Here is an 18365-nt window from a genome sequence, read left to right on the forward strand (position 1 = left end):
TGCCAATGAATTGGCCCCCAAGGCCTACATAATGTTAGAAGGAAAAAAACATAAAAATAATATTAATTAGGTAGGAACAAAAGAGAAGAGAAGGGACAACACATATCATTTCTTTCAACAAATCTTTGGAAAGAAAAAATAAAACACCAAACATGAAAGAACCCTCTCCACATCCACATTTGGAAGATATTGCTAAACAAGATGAAAATAATTGAGGGTTTATGAAAGTGGGGGGTGGGACAAGATCATTTGACATTGCAAAGGGATCACAATAAATAGGCCGTGAAATTAGCTACGGATATATCAGTAAATACAAATTAAGGAGTTGACAGGTGAAGGAGATTGACCTGGGTCTCTTCCATGCACCCTTGAGTTCCACAGAAAATTAATTCAAAAAAATAAAATAAAAATAAAATGAACTGATTAGATTCTCCTTGTCTCTTATCCCAATCTCTTCCCATGAAACCGCACTTCAAATGGTGACCATTAGAAAGGCCTAAAAGAGGAAAAAAACAAAAACAAAGAAAAAACAACAAAGACTAAAGAGCAAAAAAAATTAATCCGAAGGAAGAAAATTAAGATGAGTAATAGTGAAGAATTAATACCACCACTAATTTACCAGTCTATTTCAACTGACAAAAGAAGAAAGTGTTTTTTTTACTCTCCATCCATCAATCCAATAGTAGTGTCCACCCGATCAAGCAGCTTTCATCAACAATCGAACAAACCTCCTTCTCCCATTTTTCCACCACCATCCATGACCATTGCAATTGAAATAGCCTTCAAATTATATATACCAGTAATCTATATTGAAAGTTCTAAAGCTTCTAGCTAGCTAGGTACATAGCTAGAAGCTCTTACAGTTAGAGCATGTTTGGATTCACGTTCGGATCTTCCAAAATCAATTCTGCTCCCATAGAAGCTATTAAGCGTAGCTTCACTCAAAATCAATTCTCCTTTAATTGTGAAAATCTACCGTGTATCCAAACGTGCATTTAGACTAATAGTCATGTGAGTGGTGGTGGTGGTACATGGCTTGGTTCATGGCTTCCCGGTGGCTGCCGTGGCTGCTATCATCATCACCGCTCATTTGGGCCGCGCCGAGGTTGAGATACACCAACCTGGAATCCAAGTTAAGGTTAGCATTGCTGCTACTACTATTGTGATCCTCATTCATAGGAGGGTATATCGGAGTAGCTGCTGAACAAGGAGCATTGTTGTTGTTGCTGCTGTTTGCATTGGCATTACCTTCTTCCCTTGACATAACAAGAGCTGCTGATTGAACAAGCTCCAAACACAGCCTAAGCTTGTTTGGTTCAATGTGGGTTAATCCTGGGACAGCACCTTTGAAGAGGAAATCTGAGGTTAGGGTTCTGAGGATGTCCAGAGGCGTGACGCCGTCCACGGTCCGGACATTCGGGTCGGCGTGGTGGTCCAGCAGCACCGCCACCATGTCCGGGGAGACCATCTCAGCCGCGATGTGGAGCGGCGTCTTCCCAGACGGTCCCGATGGGTAGTTGACATCCGCCGCCCCGAGCTCCAGCAGGGCTTTAACCACTTCCCTGCTGCAATTCTCGACAGCGTATGGTAAGGCCAGCGCCTCATCAAGGTTAAGGCCTTCTCCCATCACCATGAGCTTCACAAGCTCCACATCCGAGGAGTCAAGCGCCCGCCTCATCCGGCGGATTTTCTGATCCTCCAGGTCTGCCGCTGCTCCCATGTCATGGTGGCCATGGTGGTGGTGGTGATGGTGGTGGTGAGGGATCAGAGAGCGGCGTGCAAGGGTGGATTTGAGGCGGAGCTCTTCAATCTTGGCAACAATGTCAATGGGAAGATGCTTGGCGAGAACCTCTGGAGGGAGACCAGATTTAGCTACGAGGTGGGAACATGTGGTCCAGAGCTGGTGCATGTCTTGTTTTCTAGAAGCCAGCAGCACTTTCATTACATCCTCTATTGAAGCCTTCTCCACCATGCTCGCTAGTTGTTTCTGTCAATGAATTCAAAAACAATCATGAATTTGCATTATTGAAAAATGAAACATGAAGGGAACAAAGAGGATGAGATGTTTTGTTTTTGGGTATAACGAGAGAGTTATAGTATAACGAAACGGACACTAGTACTTTTTATTTTTGTTCTTTCTTTCTTCTTTTTTGCTTGCATTGGTGTGTGTGGTGTTTGTGTTTCGCTTTTAAACGGGAACAAATGAGGAAAGTGAATGTTTGGGAAAGATTTTGGTGGTGCGCTCACTGTATATGGTAGACAGACAAGACTGGATTTCATGAACTAAATTTAGAAACTCCTCAGCTTACATCGTTGTGGGTGGAAGAACTCCAATTCGAGAAACCAAAAACAAAAACAAAACTGTCGTGTCTCCTACTACTCTAATTTTCACTACATGAAATCAAGTACAAAGTTGTCAAACACTAACATAAAAACACACACATAGCTAGCTTTAATTTTTAGCCTAAAGAAGATGCTAGTACTAGCAACAACAAGTGAAGGTAAATGAAAGGAAGTTCATTACTCAGAAGAATTAATGTGAAATAAAAGAACCAGTCACTTGTTCATGACAATAGATCATAAAATAGAACCAAGCAACTGTTACTAATCTGGTGATGGAATAGATTGAAACTCAAATTAGGAGGCTCAAAATTAAACTCACCCACTTAATTAAAAATTTGTTAGAATAAAGAATTAAATTAAAATATACTAGAGGAGAATAAAAATGGCCCCTTCCCAGTTCCCAAAAACCATGGCAGTAATTGGGCAAATTCCCAAGACCCACAAAACATAAGACTGGTCACACTAATCACGAAGAAACAAGAGAGAGAGAGAGAAACAGTGGTGGTGAAGTTGATGGTCATATGTTTGTTTGTTACTACTGATATTGGCAACAATAAGGAAATGATAATAAATTAAACAACAACTACCTGTGTGAGCAATGCGAGCTGTTCAACGCCGAAGTATCTCGCGGCGGCGAGAGTGTCAAGGGCGAGATCAACGGCGGAGGTGCAATGCGTGTGCCAGCAGGCACGCTCACCGCAATTGGGTCTCGGCTCGTGCTTCTGTGGCACGATGGAGACTTGGCCACTGTAGAGGAACTGGAGCATGAGGAGGAAGACTTCGTAGCCGACGGAGTTAACCGGGATGACTCCGCCGGGCCTCGGCGAGTTGACTCGAGGTCCGCCGGGGGAGTCGAGGTTGCCGGAAGGAGGAGGTGGGTCGGGGCCGCAGAAGAATTTCCGGAAGAAGAGGCTCCTGGCAGCGAGGATGCATCGGTGGGCGTGGACTAGGCGGCCTTCCACGCTGAAGGTGACGTCGCTGAAGGCTTGGCCGTTGATGAGGAGGTTGAGGTAATCTAGGGACAGAGATCTTAGAGAGTCTTCAAGGGACATGGTGATGAAGAAGAAGAAGATGAAGAAGATGATGATGATTCCTTGTTGATTTCACTGTGCTGTCTCTCCTCCTCAACAAGCTTTAGGGTTATGACTTGTTGATGTGAGAGAGAAAGAAAGAGAGAGAGAGAGAGAGAGGGGAGTGTTAAGAGTGAGAGAAATCAAATAGTGAGAAGAGAAGAGGGTTCATGTGTGTGTGTTTGATGTTGGTGTTTTTTTCTCTTTTTTGTTGCTGTTGTGTTGATGATGAAGATGGTGATGGTACTGTGATTGTTGTTGTTTTTATGGGATTCTACTTGTCATGGTGAATGGAGGGGTAAGGTTGTGGGGATGGGAAACTTTGTGCGTGTGTGTGTGTGTGTGTGTTTGTTTTGAAAACTAGATATTTTGAGAGAGAGTGTTGTGTGTTGTGTTTGTGAGAGAAAGAAAGAAAAAGAGAGATTGCAATTTGGGTGGCTGTTCTGGGCGGCTGTGGGGTTATAAAAAGGGATAAAAAATGAAAAAATAAAAAAAGTGTTTATTTTTTTCTCATCCTCCTTTTCATGTGTCTTGTCGTCTGTACATGTATACATATACAGATCGGTAGAGTAGGAGAAGAGAAGATGAGAAGGACTGATGAAAGCTATGTGTGGATAAAGAAAGAAGAGTACTTTAGACTAGTGATAGTTTGGTTAGGAGAATGGAGTGTAGACAAACACATAATATAGACACTTAACAGAAATTAGAAATTATATCAAGAAAGAAAGAAGAGATAAGTGATAAATGATAAAGAAATAAATAAAAGAGAAAAATATGGTGTCGGTTGAATGTTTGCATTATTTATATGTGTGAGTACTGTCTAGTTTGGTTTATGCATAAGTCATTGAAGTCTTTATCAATGGACATACATTATTCACATTCACATAATAATGTAATATAGAAGTCCTTTTAATTTGGGACCTCTTGTGTTGACTGCTAGCATTGTACTTGGTCTAGGCATTTTGGGGTAAATTTACACTTTGTTTCACTGGTTGCATATTAATTATTTTGTTCTTTTGTTTCAACTGCATCTTTTTTATTTTATTTTATTATATATAGACAACATTTACAAGTGGTAATTAGTTATATGGCTTTTCACTTAACAGTCTTGCTATTTACTACTACCTCCGTTCTTTATTTTGAAGATTTTTTTTATATATCTGTCTACTTATAATTTTGAGGGAGCATTTGATTATGTGTTTAGTACTCCCTCGAGTAACATTTAGTAGTACTAATTAACAAGTACCCCAAAAGTATTGGTTGATAATTATAATGTGAAAAAGGCGATTTAAAATTAAAAATAATTTTTTAATTTTATTCCTATTTTCATGTTTAATTTTGGGTAATTTAGACAATCTTTAATAATAAAATGCTCACTTTATTTTATATTTTATATTTTATATTATAGTATAATATTTTTTTAAAAATTGTGGAGAGGGAACTTCATAGCTCCAGAGGTTAAAGCAACATGGGTAAACCTTTTCTTCAAGGAAATAGTTTTGGCAATAAATTGAGCAAGAGACTTCTTTAGAAAGGTGACATACAGAACCAATGTTGTGACTTTTAAGAAAAAATAATTTTTTACATGCATAAAAATCAGGTGAGGTGGGATAGTCATCTTATGGCTTCATTTTTGTGCTTTTTTTTTTGGCGTGGTTTGATTTTTTTGGATGATAAAGGAGGAGAGTATTATGTAGCCAGATTACTCACTTGAGAGAGTTGTTCTCAAGCTCTATCTTTAAATAAAACTATGTTGGTTTTCAAAAAAAAATTGTGTAACAAGTTTGATAACGTTTTTATGGGGAGAATAAATATATAGTTAGGTAGATTGAATTAAAATGATACCAATTAGCATATACGCCTCACCCTTACTAAACCGGCAATAAAATGTTATAAGAAATTAGAAAAATCATCTTACAAGGTAGTAAAAAAGTAATATCTTATAGAAAATGAAAAGGTGAATAACAACTTGTCTCTCCAAATAAAAAAAATTAGCACCCTTAACTACTAAAAGAGTGGGTAGAGCACGACGCAAAAATGAAAAGAGTGTGCTCAGACATGTTTCAAATATAAATGTGATAGAAACTTCTAAACAAAGCTAATATAAAAAAACTCACCTTCAATTCAATTTATTTAATATATATATATATATATATATATATATATATATAAAAGAATCTTACAAACGACTTAGTGAAAATGAGTTACCACAACTACACACAATAAGTTAAAAGTTGATATTAACCATTTTACATATATAAATTTTTAATAATTTTACACAATATTAGCAAAAAAAAAACCAAGATTTTAGGGGTGACTGTGGATGGGCCAGTCACCCCCTAAATCCGCCATTGTACAAAACTGTTGGGACGTTTAATTAGTATTATTGTTTTTTAATGGCACTTAAAAGTTGAAAATAAAGTAAAAAAGGACTGTGTTGAAGGAACTCACAATCCAATATGTTAGAGCCATACAGATAACCTCCTCCCCACGGGGATGAAAACTGTGAAGAGATAACTTTAAGAGATAATTTTACAGACCCGTAGGTTAAAGCAACATGGATAAACCTTCACTTAAGAAATACTTTTCGCAAGAAACTAACCATAAACATCTTTGTAGAATACTCATATACACAATTACACACGCCATATCGAAAATAAAAAAACAAACTAGATGCGGAACTAATCATATCTTTATACAATAGATAACAATGTGTTTTTCAATTGGATGGCTTAAATGGTACTTGATGAAACTAAAGTCCATAAGTCCACGGTTCGAATCCTACTTGCACTAGTATTCGAGAGCAAATTCTCCTTTAGTTTCTTGCAGTAATTAGTTATTTACCTTCACCTAAAATGATTGCATATTAAGTGGAGTATTTCCTGATCAACATAAGTCGCGTTTTCAATAAATGTATTATAGGTACAATGTTTTTCATGAGTTAACTTGAATGGTTAATGAACCTTAATTCTTAAAATCATTTTCATCATATAAATGCCTTTCAACATCAATGGACTGCAATGTTATTGAATTTTTATTTTAATTTGTTAAAACATATTAAACTTGAGAACCACTCCACATAGAAATGAGAATTATTCTTTTTACGTGGCATAATATTGTTATATTATTGGATGTTAATGAAAAGTTGTTGTATTGTTAAATTCACGGAATTGTTATTGGTGTAAGCCCACATCTATTCATGTAACTTTTAAAGTAATGAAAATATTTCTAGCAAGGAACTGGAGAGTTAGCCTGACATGGATCCATCAAAATGAGAACTCTCCGGCTGATTGACTTGCTAACCGGGTTGCCCACTTCCCCTTCTGGTGTTAGGGCTCTTGACAGGTCCGCTCTTGAGCTAGAGATGCTCTGTTGAATGCCTCTCAAGCCCTTCCGTAGTTGTCTTCTTCCTATGTTGCTGTTAACTTTATAATGGAATAAAAAACTATAATTAAATAATATTTTATTAATTAGTTTACTTAATAATAAATTAATTTCAACTTAGTGGAAGCAGGTGCAGAGAAAGTCTTAAGTATGAGTAAATTAGTTTGAATTTAATATTCTTAAATCAATATTTTTTTTTGTTATGAGGAAAAAACTTAAATCAATATTTATAAAGTCATTAGTCTATTTTATCATTAGTAAATAATTAGTTTATTTAGCAAGTGATAAGGATAAAATTATCTTCTTTTAATGAATAATACCAATATTTTCAATATTTATATATTAGTCAATTTTTTAATTAAACTTATATGAGTAGCTAAATAACTTTAACTTACAAGTTATTTCAATAGAAAAATCTTTAGCTAAACAGTTTAACAAGCCATTGAAAATAATAAAAAAGGGTCCGTCAATAGGTGTTTGCACCATTTTTAGCTTCTCCTTCAATTACTATTCGAAGAAGCTGATTGCTTTGTTCACCACATCCACAATACTGTTTCGTATGTCCTTAATATGTTTTTTTAATTAATATTTTAAAATTTATTAATTGAGTTGGAATGATGGTGAAAAGAGAACATAAAATTGTTATTCTGTATAAGTATTAACCTAACTCTCCCTCCCTCATAATAAATTTTACACATGATAAGATAAGAGATATAATTGTGTTAGTAGCACAACAAACAAAGATCCCTACAACAAAATAGACTTATTGCGGCAATTGTAAATTGTATTAGTGGTGGTTCAAACCGCCGCTAAAAGATAGTTCTAGCGGTTAATCAACCACCTCTAACGAAAGCGTCGCCAAGAGATTTGCTAGTGGTCGGGAGAAGGCCACACAAAATGCCTCAAAAGAAGTAACGAAGGTTGAAATCGTCGCCAAAGTCATCATATCAACATATTCAATCTTCTATGTTAATGGCGGTTCTAGCTAGCCACTACAAAATTACGAAGAAAATTTCAACTGATTTGCACCGTTGTGAGACAATCTTTCAACAACTTAATTACATATACTTCATAGTGGTTCTAAGAGGCACCATATCTTCAGAAGAAAAAGATCACCATACTTTCTATTTTAGTTTGCATACATAATAAATTAATCCAGTTGTAGAGAAATTGTAATTGACTTGGCCTCACTTCACTTATATCTAACCTTTCACACATGCAAGCAACATCAAATTAATTCTATCTCCCATGTTACATAAAATCCTGTCAATGAACAATCTCTCTATTTCTACCGGAATAGTGAAGCTCCTAGGTCTTTCAATTTGGGAGGAAGCTTTCTCTTGTAGTACTATTACACTAAACTCCTCGATAAGCATAATTATATTGTCTCATCTTTATCACTTAGCCTCCTTCTTTGAGATAAATTGTCCTTCATTTATTTGACATAATTAAGTAGGCATTTTCTTTATTGCTTCTAACTCTACAAGAAAATAACATATTATCAATAACTAAAATTCATGGGTACTATGAAAAACAGTTGTCAATGAAGCTTTACCAACAACCATTGCATATAATTCGTCAGTAATTGATTATCTGCAGTTACGCCAAACCGTCAGTAATTACTATTATGAATGAATTATATATATATACCTCAATAATCTCATATATCTCAATAACCTCATATATTATTAAGAATTGTTTAATTAAACTGAGATAAATTGAATTGGGTTAACATTACACAAATAATATATGCTTTAGAAAATGGGATACTATTGTTTTGCCCGAGTAATAATAGCATCTCCAATGCTAGTTCTTATTTCTTAGTTTTTAGCACTATTCATGTGGGCCCGTATTGTCACATGTGTTTAAGCAACTCTCAAGCAATTTTGCTTCAACCATGAGTTCTTAGTTTTTAGCTCTTAGTTCTTACCACTATTCATTTGGTCTCATCAATCACATTATTTATACTTTTTATTTTCATAAAGTAATAAAACAAAACTCATAAAGTAATAAAGTAATTTAGATGAAAGAGAAATAATTAGTATTTTAAGCTAAGAACTCAAAAAGCAAAACTCCTTATGGCTATGTTTGGCATGCCATTTCAGCTACCTTATAGCTTATTTGACTAGCTTAAAGCTTATTTGACTACTTTAAAAGCTCTTCAAAAGTGTTTGGTGAAGGAACTTATTTTAGTAGCTTAAAGCTTTAAGCTATAATCTATCTCAGGTAGCTTATAGCTTATTAAATTTATTCTCATTTTTATCCTTATTATTTTATTAAAATTCTACCCTTACCCTTATATATTTATAAAAACACTAAACTTATTTTCCCCTCACACTTACGTATGCAGTTTCCGCCACCATTCCCGCCACACCGCTGCGCACCACAAGTATTATAAATATTATATTAATAAAAATAAATAAAAATAAATATTATATTTTTAAGATGATATATAACTGTAGCTAATAAAAATATGGCTTAATTGCAACTTTAGTCCCTGAAGTTTACAAAAACCACTATTTTAGTCTATCACCTAATTTAATTACAAGACTAGTCCCTCACGTTCCCTCCTGTTTGCAACGTTAGTCCTTCCGTCCAATTTTTAACAGAGAAGGCTTATGTGGCAACACACATGCCTCTCATGTGACCAAGAAAAATGATTTAACCACACTTTTGGTCCCCTACTTATACATATTGTGTAATTTTGGTCATTAAAGTTCAAAAATTGCATCCAAATTAATAAAAAACAATAAAAAAATAGAAAATGATAACTATTCATCTTCTTAAAAAATTGCACTCAAATTTAAATTTATTTTACTATGCCTGATTATGATTTTATAAAATATTTATTTAAATTCTTATTTAGTAATGTTTTGACCTAATTGTTTCTCTTTCTATCCTATTTAATTTAAATTGAAATTATTTATATAAAATCCTCCATGTTTTTTTTCGATATCTTTTATAAGTTGAATGTATTGATTAAATATATTTTTATTATTCTATAAAGTATAAGCAAATCAATACATATATTTTTAATTATTTAAAATTAAAATTTATAATATTATGCCTGTTTATGATTTAATAAATATGTAATTAAATTTGAAGAATATGAATACTTATCATTTTCTGGTTTTTTTTTGTTTTTATATAAATTTAAATGCAATTTTTGAACTTCAAGGACAAAAACTACATAATGTGTATAAGTCAGGGACCAAAGGCACAGTTAAATCATTTTTCCTGGTCACATGAGAGGCATGTGCATTACCACATAAGCATTTTCCGTTAACAATTAGACGGAAGGACTAACGTTGCAAACGGGAGGGAACGTGAGGGACTATTCTTGTAATTAAATTATGTGAGGGTCTAAAATCGTGATTTTGATAAACATCAGGGACTAAAGTTGCAATTAAGCCTAAATAAAGTGATAATAATTTTAATATTAATATCATATTGGTATTAATGTGAAAATAAAGTAATGTAATAAAAAAATAATTATACAAGTATGTCATTTTACAATTTCAGCTTGTTTTAAAAGCTATTTCTACCAAACACTTTTGTTTTAATCACGTAGCTTTTCAGCTTTCAGCTTTCAGCTTTCAGCTATCAGCTAGCTTATAAGCTTTCAGCTAGCTTTTCAGCTTTCAGCTAGCTTATCAGCTAAACATGCCAAACATAGCCTATATAAGAACTGAGTTCTTATTTTAAAGAACTAAGGAGTCTATGTCAGCACCTCCAATGGTAAAATTCTTAGTTCTTAGTTCTTAACTCCAAAATAAGAACTAAAAAACTTACATTGGAGATGCTCTAATACATACATATTTTACTTTTTCAGTAATTTTCTACACATTTTTTGTATTTGTTTTTCTACATTTTCTAGCACATTTAAAATCTTATCACACATTTCTCATGAGGTAGAGGTAAAGTTGATTTGTGAAGTAAACATTATTCTTTTAGCCCTCTGATTCTGATTATGGAGTTGGCGTTTTGTGAATGATAAATGGAAAAAAAGGAAGAAAATTAAAGAAAAGAAAGCAGCATAATGGAAGAGGAAATCTCATGGATTGACAGCACAACCCACTGACGGTCTTATGATTTCAAAGACCCCCGATTTGACATTTGACTTGTCTTTTCACTCTCTCTCTCTCTGTCTGCACACTGAATACACGGTTGCAACTGCATTTCAATTTTTAGCAGCTTTACTTTGTTTTTTATACATACACATAATTATTTATCCTCAAGTTTTTTAACCACGCACACTATTGATAATTAATGGACCCATAATAAATCACTTGGAGTTTTCTATGCCATTTACGAATCATCATTCTCAATTAAACTTAGAACTGATAATTTTTCAGCACACAAATACTATACATATTAAAGAAATAAACAATTCAAGGGTGAACTAGTACTAGTAGTAGATGTTCAAAAAAAATAAGTACTAATAGTTTGCTTGATTAAGTCTACTAAATCATTACTCGTTCATCAAAAACGTGTTTTCTAGCGGTGTTTTTAGACCGTTGCAAAATACATTTTTCAAAAACTTTTCAGTTTAAAACCGCTATAAAATACGTGTTTGTGCACTGAAAAGTCGTTATGACGTTGGTCTAAACACAAACATAACTTTACGTATTTTAAAGTATTAACATAAAAGTTGTGATTTATCATCTTATATATAGTAAGGAAACATTAAACTTAAATAAAATTAATTTAGACTATTCTGAGATTATATTACATATAAATGTAACATTTTCAAAATAAAATAGTTCAGCTCATAAAAATGTATAGAATTATTATTATTAAAAAATTGATAACACCAAAATATGATATGAAGTGAAAGAAAAGTACAAGGTAAGAGATTCAAAAAGAAAAAAACTAGCCATTGTGCTTCTTTAATTTTGTTTGACTTTTAAAGAAGCCATTGAGACAATTCAAAGTTTCAAACTTCATGTAGTGTCAGATTATTTTCCTTGTTGTAATCTATTTCCTTTCTCAATTTATAATGAACTGGTGTTATTGTTGTTAAAGAAAATTATTTATATCAAATTATAAAATTTGGTGGACGTTATATAAATTGTGGTCAATTAAGAAGAAAGTATTCAAAGTAGAAATTATTATAGTATATTGTTGTTATTTTCCTGGATCACATATCGTATTACTTATTTATTTTTATCATCTCTATATTAGGTGTGAGTATATTTCGTGTGATCTCATAATTTTAAAAAAAATAAAGAAAAGAGAAAAGGGGTAACACTGTGAAAAGAGAAAGTATGTGTTTAGATATGGATAACAAACAGGAAGGAGAATGGAAGGTCAAATCTTAGAAATTTTTTGCTCTGCGCGACTCTCGGACTGTGACAAATGAAACGATCGATTCACTTTCTAATAATTTTACGGTTGAGTGTACCACATGAGACGCATCTTGTTCCTGTCTTTTACCTAATTTTAAGGTTCGACATACCCTAATTTTCATTCATATGGTCATGGATGGATTCATTCCCTTTGGTTTGGGGTTGAATGAATAGACATGATAATAATAATGTCATTAATTTTCTCTATGACTTTCAAAGCAATAGGGCTTTAGCTAGATACATAGGTTTATGAGATAACTTGGGAAAAATCATCGCAGGGCCATCCCACATACGAGATTGCCCTTCAACCTTTTTGTCTATTGACTAGTCCTTTCAAACTGCTTTATCAATTTTCTTTACCTAAAACACTGTTTGTGGTAATCAATTTTTTTAGCAAATGAAATGATGTAACACATCGATCAGTTATTGAAATTGACTAGGGATCGAGTACTAAAGATTTAATGTAGTTAATCTCACCAATGTGAACTTAAAAGGTAATGGATATATACATAATAGCAAATACCCAAGGGATATATTGATTTGTGACAGTTTTTAGCCGTCACAATCTAAAATATGAAAATGTACTCATCATGCTTAAAAATTGTCACAAATTCATATGCCTTTATTTGTGTATTCCATCCTAATATGTCTATCTATTGATTCGATTGATATCTTATTAACATTTCAAATCATAATTAATATGGATTTTTTAATCTTTTAAAAAGTGTTTCTACACTTTTCAGGAAAATTAAACACATAATTTTTCAATCCACCTAAAAAAAAATCAATCACATTTGTTCGAAAAACTGTGAAAATTGTTCTCAATAAATGATTTTATTAAATTTAAACATGTCTCATCAACATTAAGGGTCTAGCTTGCCTACATATCACTAAATCAATCATTTATTTTTCCATTTACATCAAAGTATTTTCACATTCGACAATTATAAGATTCCGAGAACATATTAAATGAGTAGTTCTCTTTCAATAAATCATTTTTCAAATACTAAAATTTACCTATAAAAAAAATTATTGGGGTCATTAAGAATTGAACCTTTACTAAATTAAGGTTACATGTTCAATTAAGTTCATGCAATGTGAAATGATATTAATCTAAGGAATTAAATCATTGCCTAGTATATATAGAGGTAAGTTAACTAATGAATTTGGTAGGGAGAATTGAAGTTGTGGCACTGTAGAAGTCAATTCAGTGAGCTATCATTGTCTTTTGAATGAATTGGATTTGATTTCTCAGGTTGGAATGAAGCTATATGAGGCATTTGTCTTGTTGCGCTATTTCCTCTTAAGCTGGCAATTGCCTAATCTAGTAGACTGAAATTCAAGATCATTATTGATTACCAACTCCATTTCCATGCAATTGAGGAAAGTCATATAGAATATCGCAAAATAATTAAAAACAATATTATATAATTGATTGAATATATATTTTGCCTCTATATATCTAGTACTTTCTCCTCTAAGTTAAGGGACAAAGGGAATTGGCAATACAAGTAGATTGTCTCACTATATGTGCATTTGATGCATTTGGATGGTTAGCAATGACGGGATCTAGTTGACCTTTGACTCTGACTCTTAGGTGCTGGTGTCCATTATACAATTCTTTCTTTATCTTTGTCGTCTTTATCAAAAGAGTAATGTTAGGTGATATAACAATTAATGATTTGATTTTTTTATGTATAGCATAACTGCATACTACTTAAATTCACATTAATTAAGCTTACTAATCATAATTAGAAATGGATGTTAAGCTATTAAACCTTGTGTTTGTCGGGAGGGGGTGTATTTGGTAAGAGAGATGATTAGACATCGTGTTATTGGGAAACGATGGGACTTCCATATAAAGAAAAAGGTGGTTTAAACTCATACTGAGTGAGGTTTCCTTTGTGTGGAGGGTATTAGGTCAAAAATTCCCTAATGAAATTTGCCACATATATGCTAAGTACGGTGGTGGAATACTATTGTAGTCAATTCTTCTTCACCACATCTCTCCACCAATTTCTAATTTAACGTTTTCTCTCCTAAAACATTCATTCTGCCTTTCTTTTATAAGAATGTCGATACGTAAATATCTCATTTTTTTGATAACTTTCAATTAACATAAAGCAGTTTTTAATCACCTTATAGCAGTTAAAAATAGTTGCTTATATATATATATATATATATACTAAGGTAGCGTTTGGTAGACAGGTGGGAACGGAACGGAACAGGACATATGGGTTCTGTTCTGTGTTTGTCATACTTTTAAGATGGAACGGAACATGACAAAAGGCTCCAGGAATGAGACACTTTGGTTCCCTGGAAAAGGATGGAACGGAAGGGAACGAAACAAAACACTCTCTTAAAAGTTTTACACAGTAAAAAATACCCCTAATTTATATTTGAAATCTTTTGTAACAGCTTTAAATCACTTATTAAAGTGAAAAGTACTTATTATATTTGTAGACAAAGTTAAATAATTTATGTTTTTCAAAAAAATCACTTAAAATAAAATCAATTATTTTTGTCAAAAGTAAAACCACTCTTTTTAAGCAGTGACAAACGAACCAATTAGAGTTCGTTTGATTCAACTTATTTTAGAAGAAAAAAAAATCACTTATTTTAATCCAAAAAAATCATATTATGTTTGTTTTGTCTTTTTTTAAAAGCTGAAAACAAGTTATTTAAAAAAACTACTTTTAACTTATCATAAAAATCTATTATGATAGACAAGAGGAGATTAAAAAAAGTGATTTTAATTAGAGTAGTCAAACACAAATAAACTTATGCTTTTCTCAAAATCTCTAAAAATTAATCTAAACAAACGTACTTAAAATAGCTTAAAGAGATAATCAAATTTGTATTTTTTTAAAAGCACACTGAAACAACTTAAATAATATATAAGTGATTATTTTAAAGAAATAAGTGATTATTTCATGAAATAAGCAATAACAAACGGTTTCTATGCATGTTCAATTTTTTTTATCCTCAATCAAATATTAAACATGAAGGGTTATATGTGTAATTAAAATTATAGTTCTGTTCTAATGATTAGGAGTTACCAAACACAACACACAAAACATTATTGTTCTATTTCATCTTGTTTTGTCATGTTCCGTTCTGTTCTGTCATGTTCCGTTCCGTCACCAAACGCTACCTAAAGATATGAGACAAACTTATTCTGCATTCACAATTAGTAGCTCACATGCGGAAAGAATTTTAGAATTCAATTTCCGAATCATACTCTCATGAAGAGGGATGAAAAGCATCTTAATTGTGATAAAATTGTGAATTTTGAATATTTAATATTAAAAAAATGACTAAATAATGAATGAGTTAATTAATATAACATTAATTTGTGTCTAAACAATTGACTTATTGTATAATATTTTTCAATGGAGGGGTCGGTGAGTACTTTCTGAGTTGGTGATATATGATAGACCAAAAATTGAAACATGGATTCGAGTTCATTGTTTTTGATACATATTTGCCCTTTGACGCATCTGACAAACCTCTGGTTCATGCATATGATCAATTCCAACTTCCCTTTGCTTACAAGTGACCAACGACATTCATGTTGATTATTATGCATATATGTTGACATATTCTTGAGTACAAGATACCAATCATTATAAAAGAAGTGACTAAAAAAGTTAAAGCCTGAACGTATCGGAGAATATACATGATGGATTAATCTGCATAATTTAATTTATTTTCAACCGCTTAATCCTGACATTTATTTATGTGTATTTTAACCTTCACGGAAAATGATGTGTTTTTTTTTGTTTGTTTGATATGTTGTGTATACCACTATAGTATAAGACATGATTATATTAGGTCTAATAAAGTGAGACCTGATAAAAATTTAATATTATATAATATTTGACCATACATTGTATAATAACATTTCATTTAAATTAATGTAAACATATGTTTTTGAAATATCGAATAATGATATATATTATAAAAATGAAAAATAATAAAAGTGGATGGTAAAGAGACGGTGGTGGCCAGGGTAGTTGCGATAACAACGATGAAGGTGATGGGGGTGATGGCTGTAGAGATGGCAGTGGTGATACTGAGTGCTGGTTAGGGTGGTGGCGGCGTTGGTGTTGGTAGTGATGGTGGTGGCGATGGTGGAGAGTTGTAGTGACGGCACTGGCAGTGGTGGTTCAAGTGGTAGCGGCGACAGTGGTAGTGTTGGAAGTGATGGTGATAATGGTGGTGACGTTGGCAGCGGTGGAGGAAGGTGGTCGTGGCGATAGTGGTGGTGGTGGGCCATTGTGGTATATATTGGTGATGGCGATGACTACGACAAGTGAGGTGGTGGAGGCGGTGGTAGTGGTATTGGAAGGTGAAGGTGATGATGGTGGCAGTGTCAGTGACGATAGCGATGAAGACAATGACAGCGGTGATAGCGAAGGAGACAACGGTGGCGATAACGACAACGACGGTGGTGACAGTGATGGAGGGTGGTAGTGAAAGCAATAGTGGTGGAGGTGGAGAGTTGTGGTGGCAGTGGTGGCCGGAGGCAATGGTGGAGGGTGGTGGTGATGGAGACAACTTCTAACCATTACCAAATATTCATTATTTTAATGCCAACACATAGTTTCTTAGCATGTAATGTGATCCAAGGTTTGGTTTGCGGTACATTTTTCAAGATATACTCATCTATTTTTGTATCTAGACTTAATTTTTACTTCTTCTGTTCCTATATAACTTCTCAGAAAGAGAAGAAATACACAAATTAAAAAATACAATTAATTTTGTTGATTTTCTAAAAGATAAAATATGTTTTCCTATTTTATCATTTTTAACTTTATTCGGACTACCACCTCCGTTTCATAATAACTGTCCACTTAGAGAGAAAAAATTTACTTCACAATAACTGTTCACTTAGAATCTCAATGGAGCATTAATTGATGTTTTTACATATAATGCCCTATGAGAAGAACAAATGAAGAGAGATAAAAATGCACTTTAAAAGGTAAAATAGAGAAATAAATGACATGTTTTAAAAAGTTAACGATATTAATTATTCCCTTTGTTCCAAAATGTAAGTTGTTATAAAATTTAAACTATATTCCAAAATATAAGTTTTTTTTTCAAAACCAATGCATTATTTCTCTCTTTCTTCCTTATATACCCTCATTTAATATTATTATATCTCTTAATTACCACCTTCAATTTGCACCTATTACAACTCTCACTATCCACTTAACCAATAATAACATTTATCTTTCCTTAATATAACACAACTTTAAATAGGGGTATTTCAATCAAAATATTTATCAAATGAGGAGTTCTTAAACAATGTGCACAACCTAAAACGACCTATATTTTAGAATGGAAAAAGTACATTTCTTAATATATGTGCATCTTTTCTTTTTAGACAGTTATTTTGAAATAAATGACGTATCTCTCATAATTTATTTTCTCACATTCTCTTCTCTTTTGGTATTTAATTTTATGAGAAGTTGGAATATCATAATTTATTATATTAGGATATTATTGAAAAAAACTAATGTTATCTTAAAATTATAACAGGACATTTAAATACGAACATTTTTTTTTTCTCAAAGTTGATAGTTAATTGGAACAGCGAGGTTATATTCTTGAGTACTCCTTTCCCAAGACTACAGACTACTTGTCCTCTTTTAATAAATATTGCTTAGCAAGATAATTACTCAAGATTCCTTGAAAATGACCCAAGAAATAAATAAACCTCAACTGGATAAGTAATTTCAATTTAGCGTAAATATCGTAGTCAACTAATTCATTTTAAAATTAATAATAATAAATAAATAATCCGAGTTTGTTTGCGTAAATGATTTTGAAAACGACTCCATAATAGTTTTACGTCAAGGTTAAGGTTCGTTTAGATTCCTATTCCTGAGTTAACTAATAATGCTTTACTGCTTTGAGTGTGACTTATTGATATATAAATCGTGAAAAGGAGACCCGGAACAAACTTCTTGTAATAATGTTCTTTTAATTAGCTTTTAATTCAATTCTACAAATGGCAATTAAGGTTTGTTAATTTACTATTACAGCATTTGCCTTAGGAGGAACACCACATTCTCGTATGACTAGATCACTCGCTCTGTAGAATTTTATTTTATACTGAAAAACTTTAACTCAATTATTGTAAATGAATCCAACATGTACTAGTTCAATCAAGTAATTGTTGGTTGACATTCTCTTCATGCTCACTAATTCAAAT

At 32.7% G+C, this 18365-nt stretch overlaps 1 protein-coding gene across 2 annotated transcripts; it reads right to left on the reverse strand.

Annotated features, from left to right (window-relative positions):
• Positions 1 to 263: 263 nt before the first annotated feature.
• On the reverse strand, positions 264 to 3872 carry LOC130730089 (BTB/POZ domain and ankyrin repeat-containing protein COCH). 2 transcript variants are annotated; one of them, XR_009016236.1, is made up of 3 exons: positions 2931 to 3872; positions 606 to 1987; positions 264 to 496 (listed from the first exon to the last, which is right to left on the reverse strand). XR_009016236.1 is itself a non-coding variant. In XM_057581980.1 (2 exons), exons 1-2 carry the CDS (start codon positions 3393 to 3395, stop codon positions 1001 to 1003), a joined length of 1452 nt encoding a protein of 483 aa, XP_057437963.1. In that variant the 5' UTR covers positions 3396 to 3872; the 3' UTR covers positions 264 to 1000. The 2 variants fall into 2 exon arrangements, 1 of the variants encoding a protein (XP_057437963.1); XM_057581980.1 differs by having other exon boundaries at positions 264 to 1987.
• Between the last annotated feature and the right edge of the window lie 14493 nt (positions 3873 to 18365).

Source organism: Lotus japonicus, chromosome 1 (assembly GCF_012489685.1).
Source record: "Lotus japonicus ecotype B-129 chromosome 1, LjGifu_v1.2".
In the NCBI taxonomy this organism is placed as follows: domain Eukaryota; kingdom Viridiplantae; phylum Streptophyta; class Magnoliopsida; order Fabales; family Fabaceae; genus Lotus; species Lotus japonicus.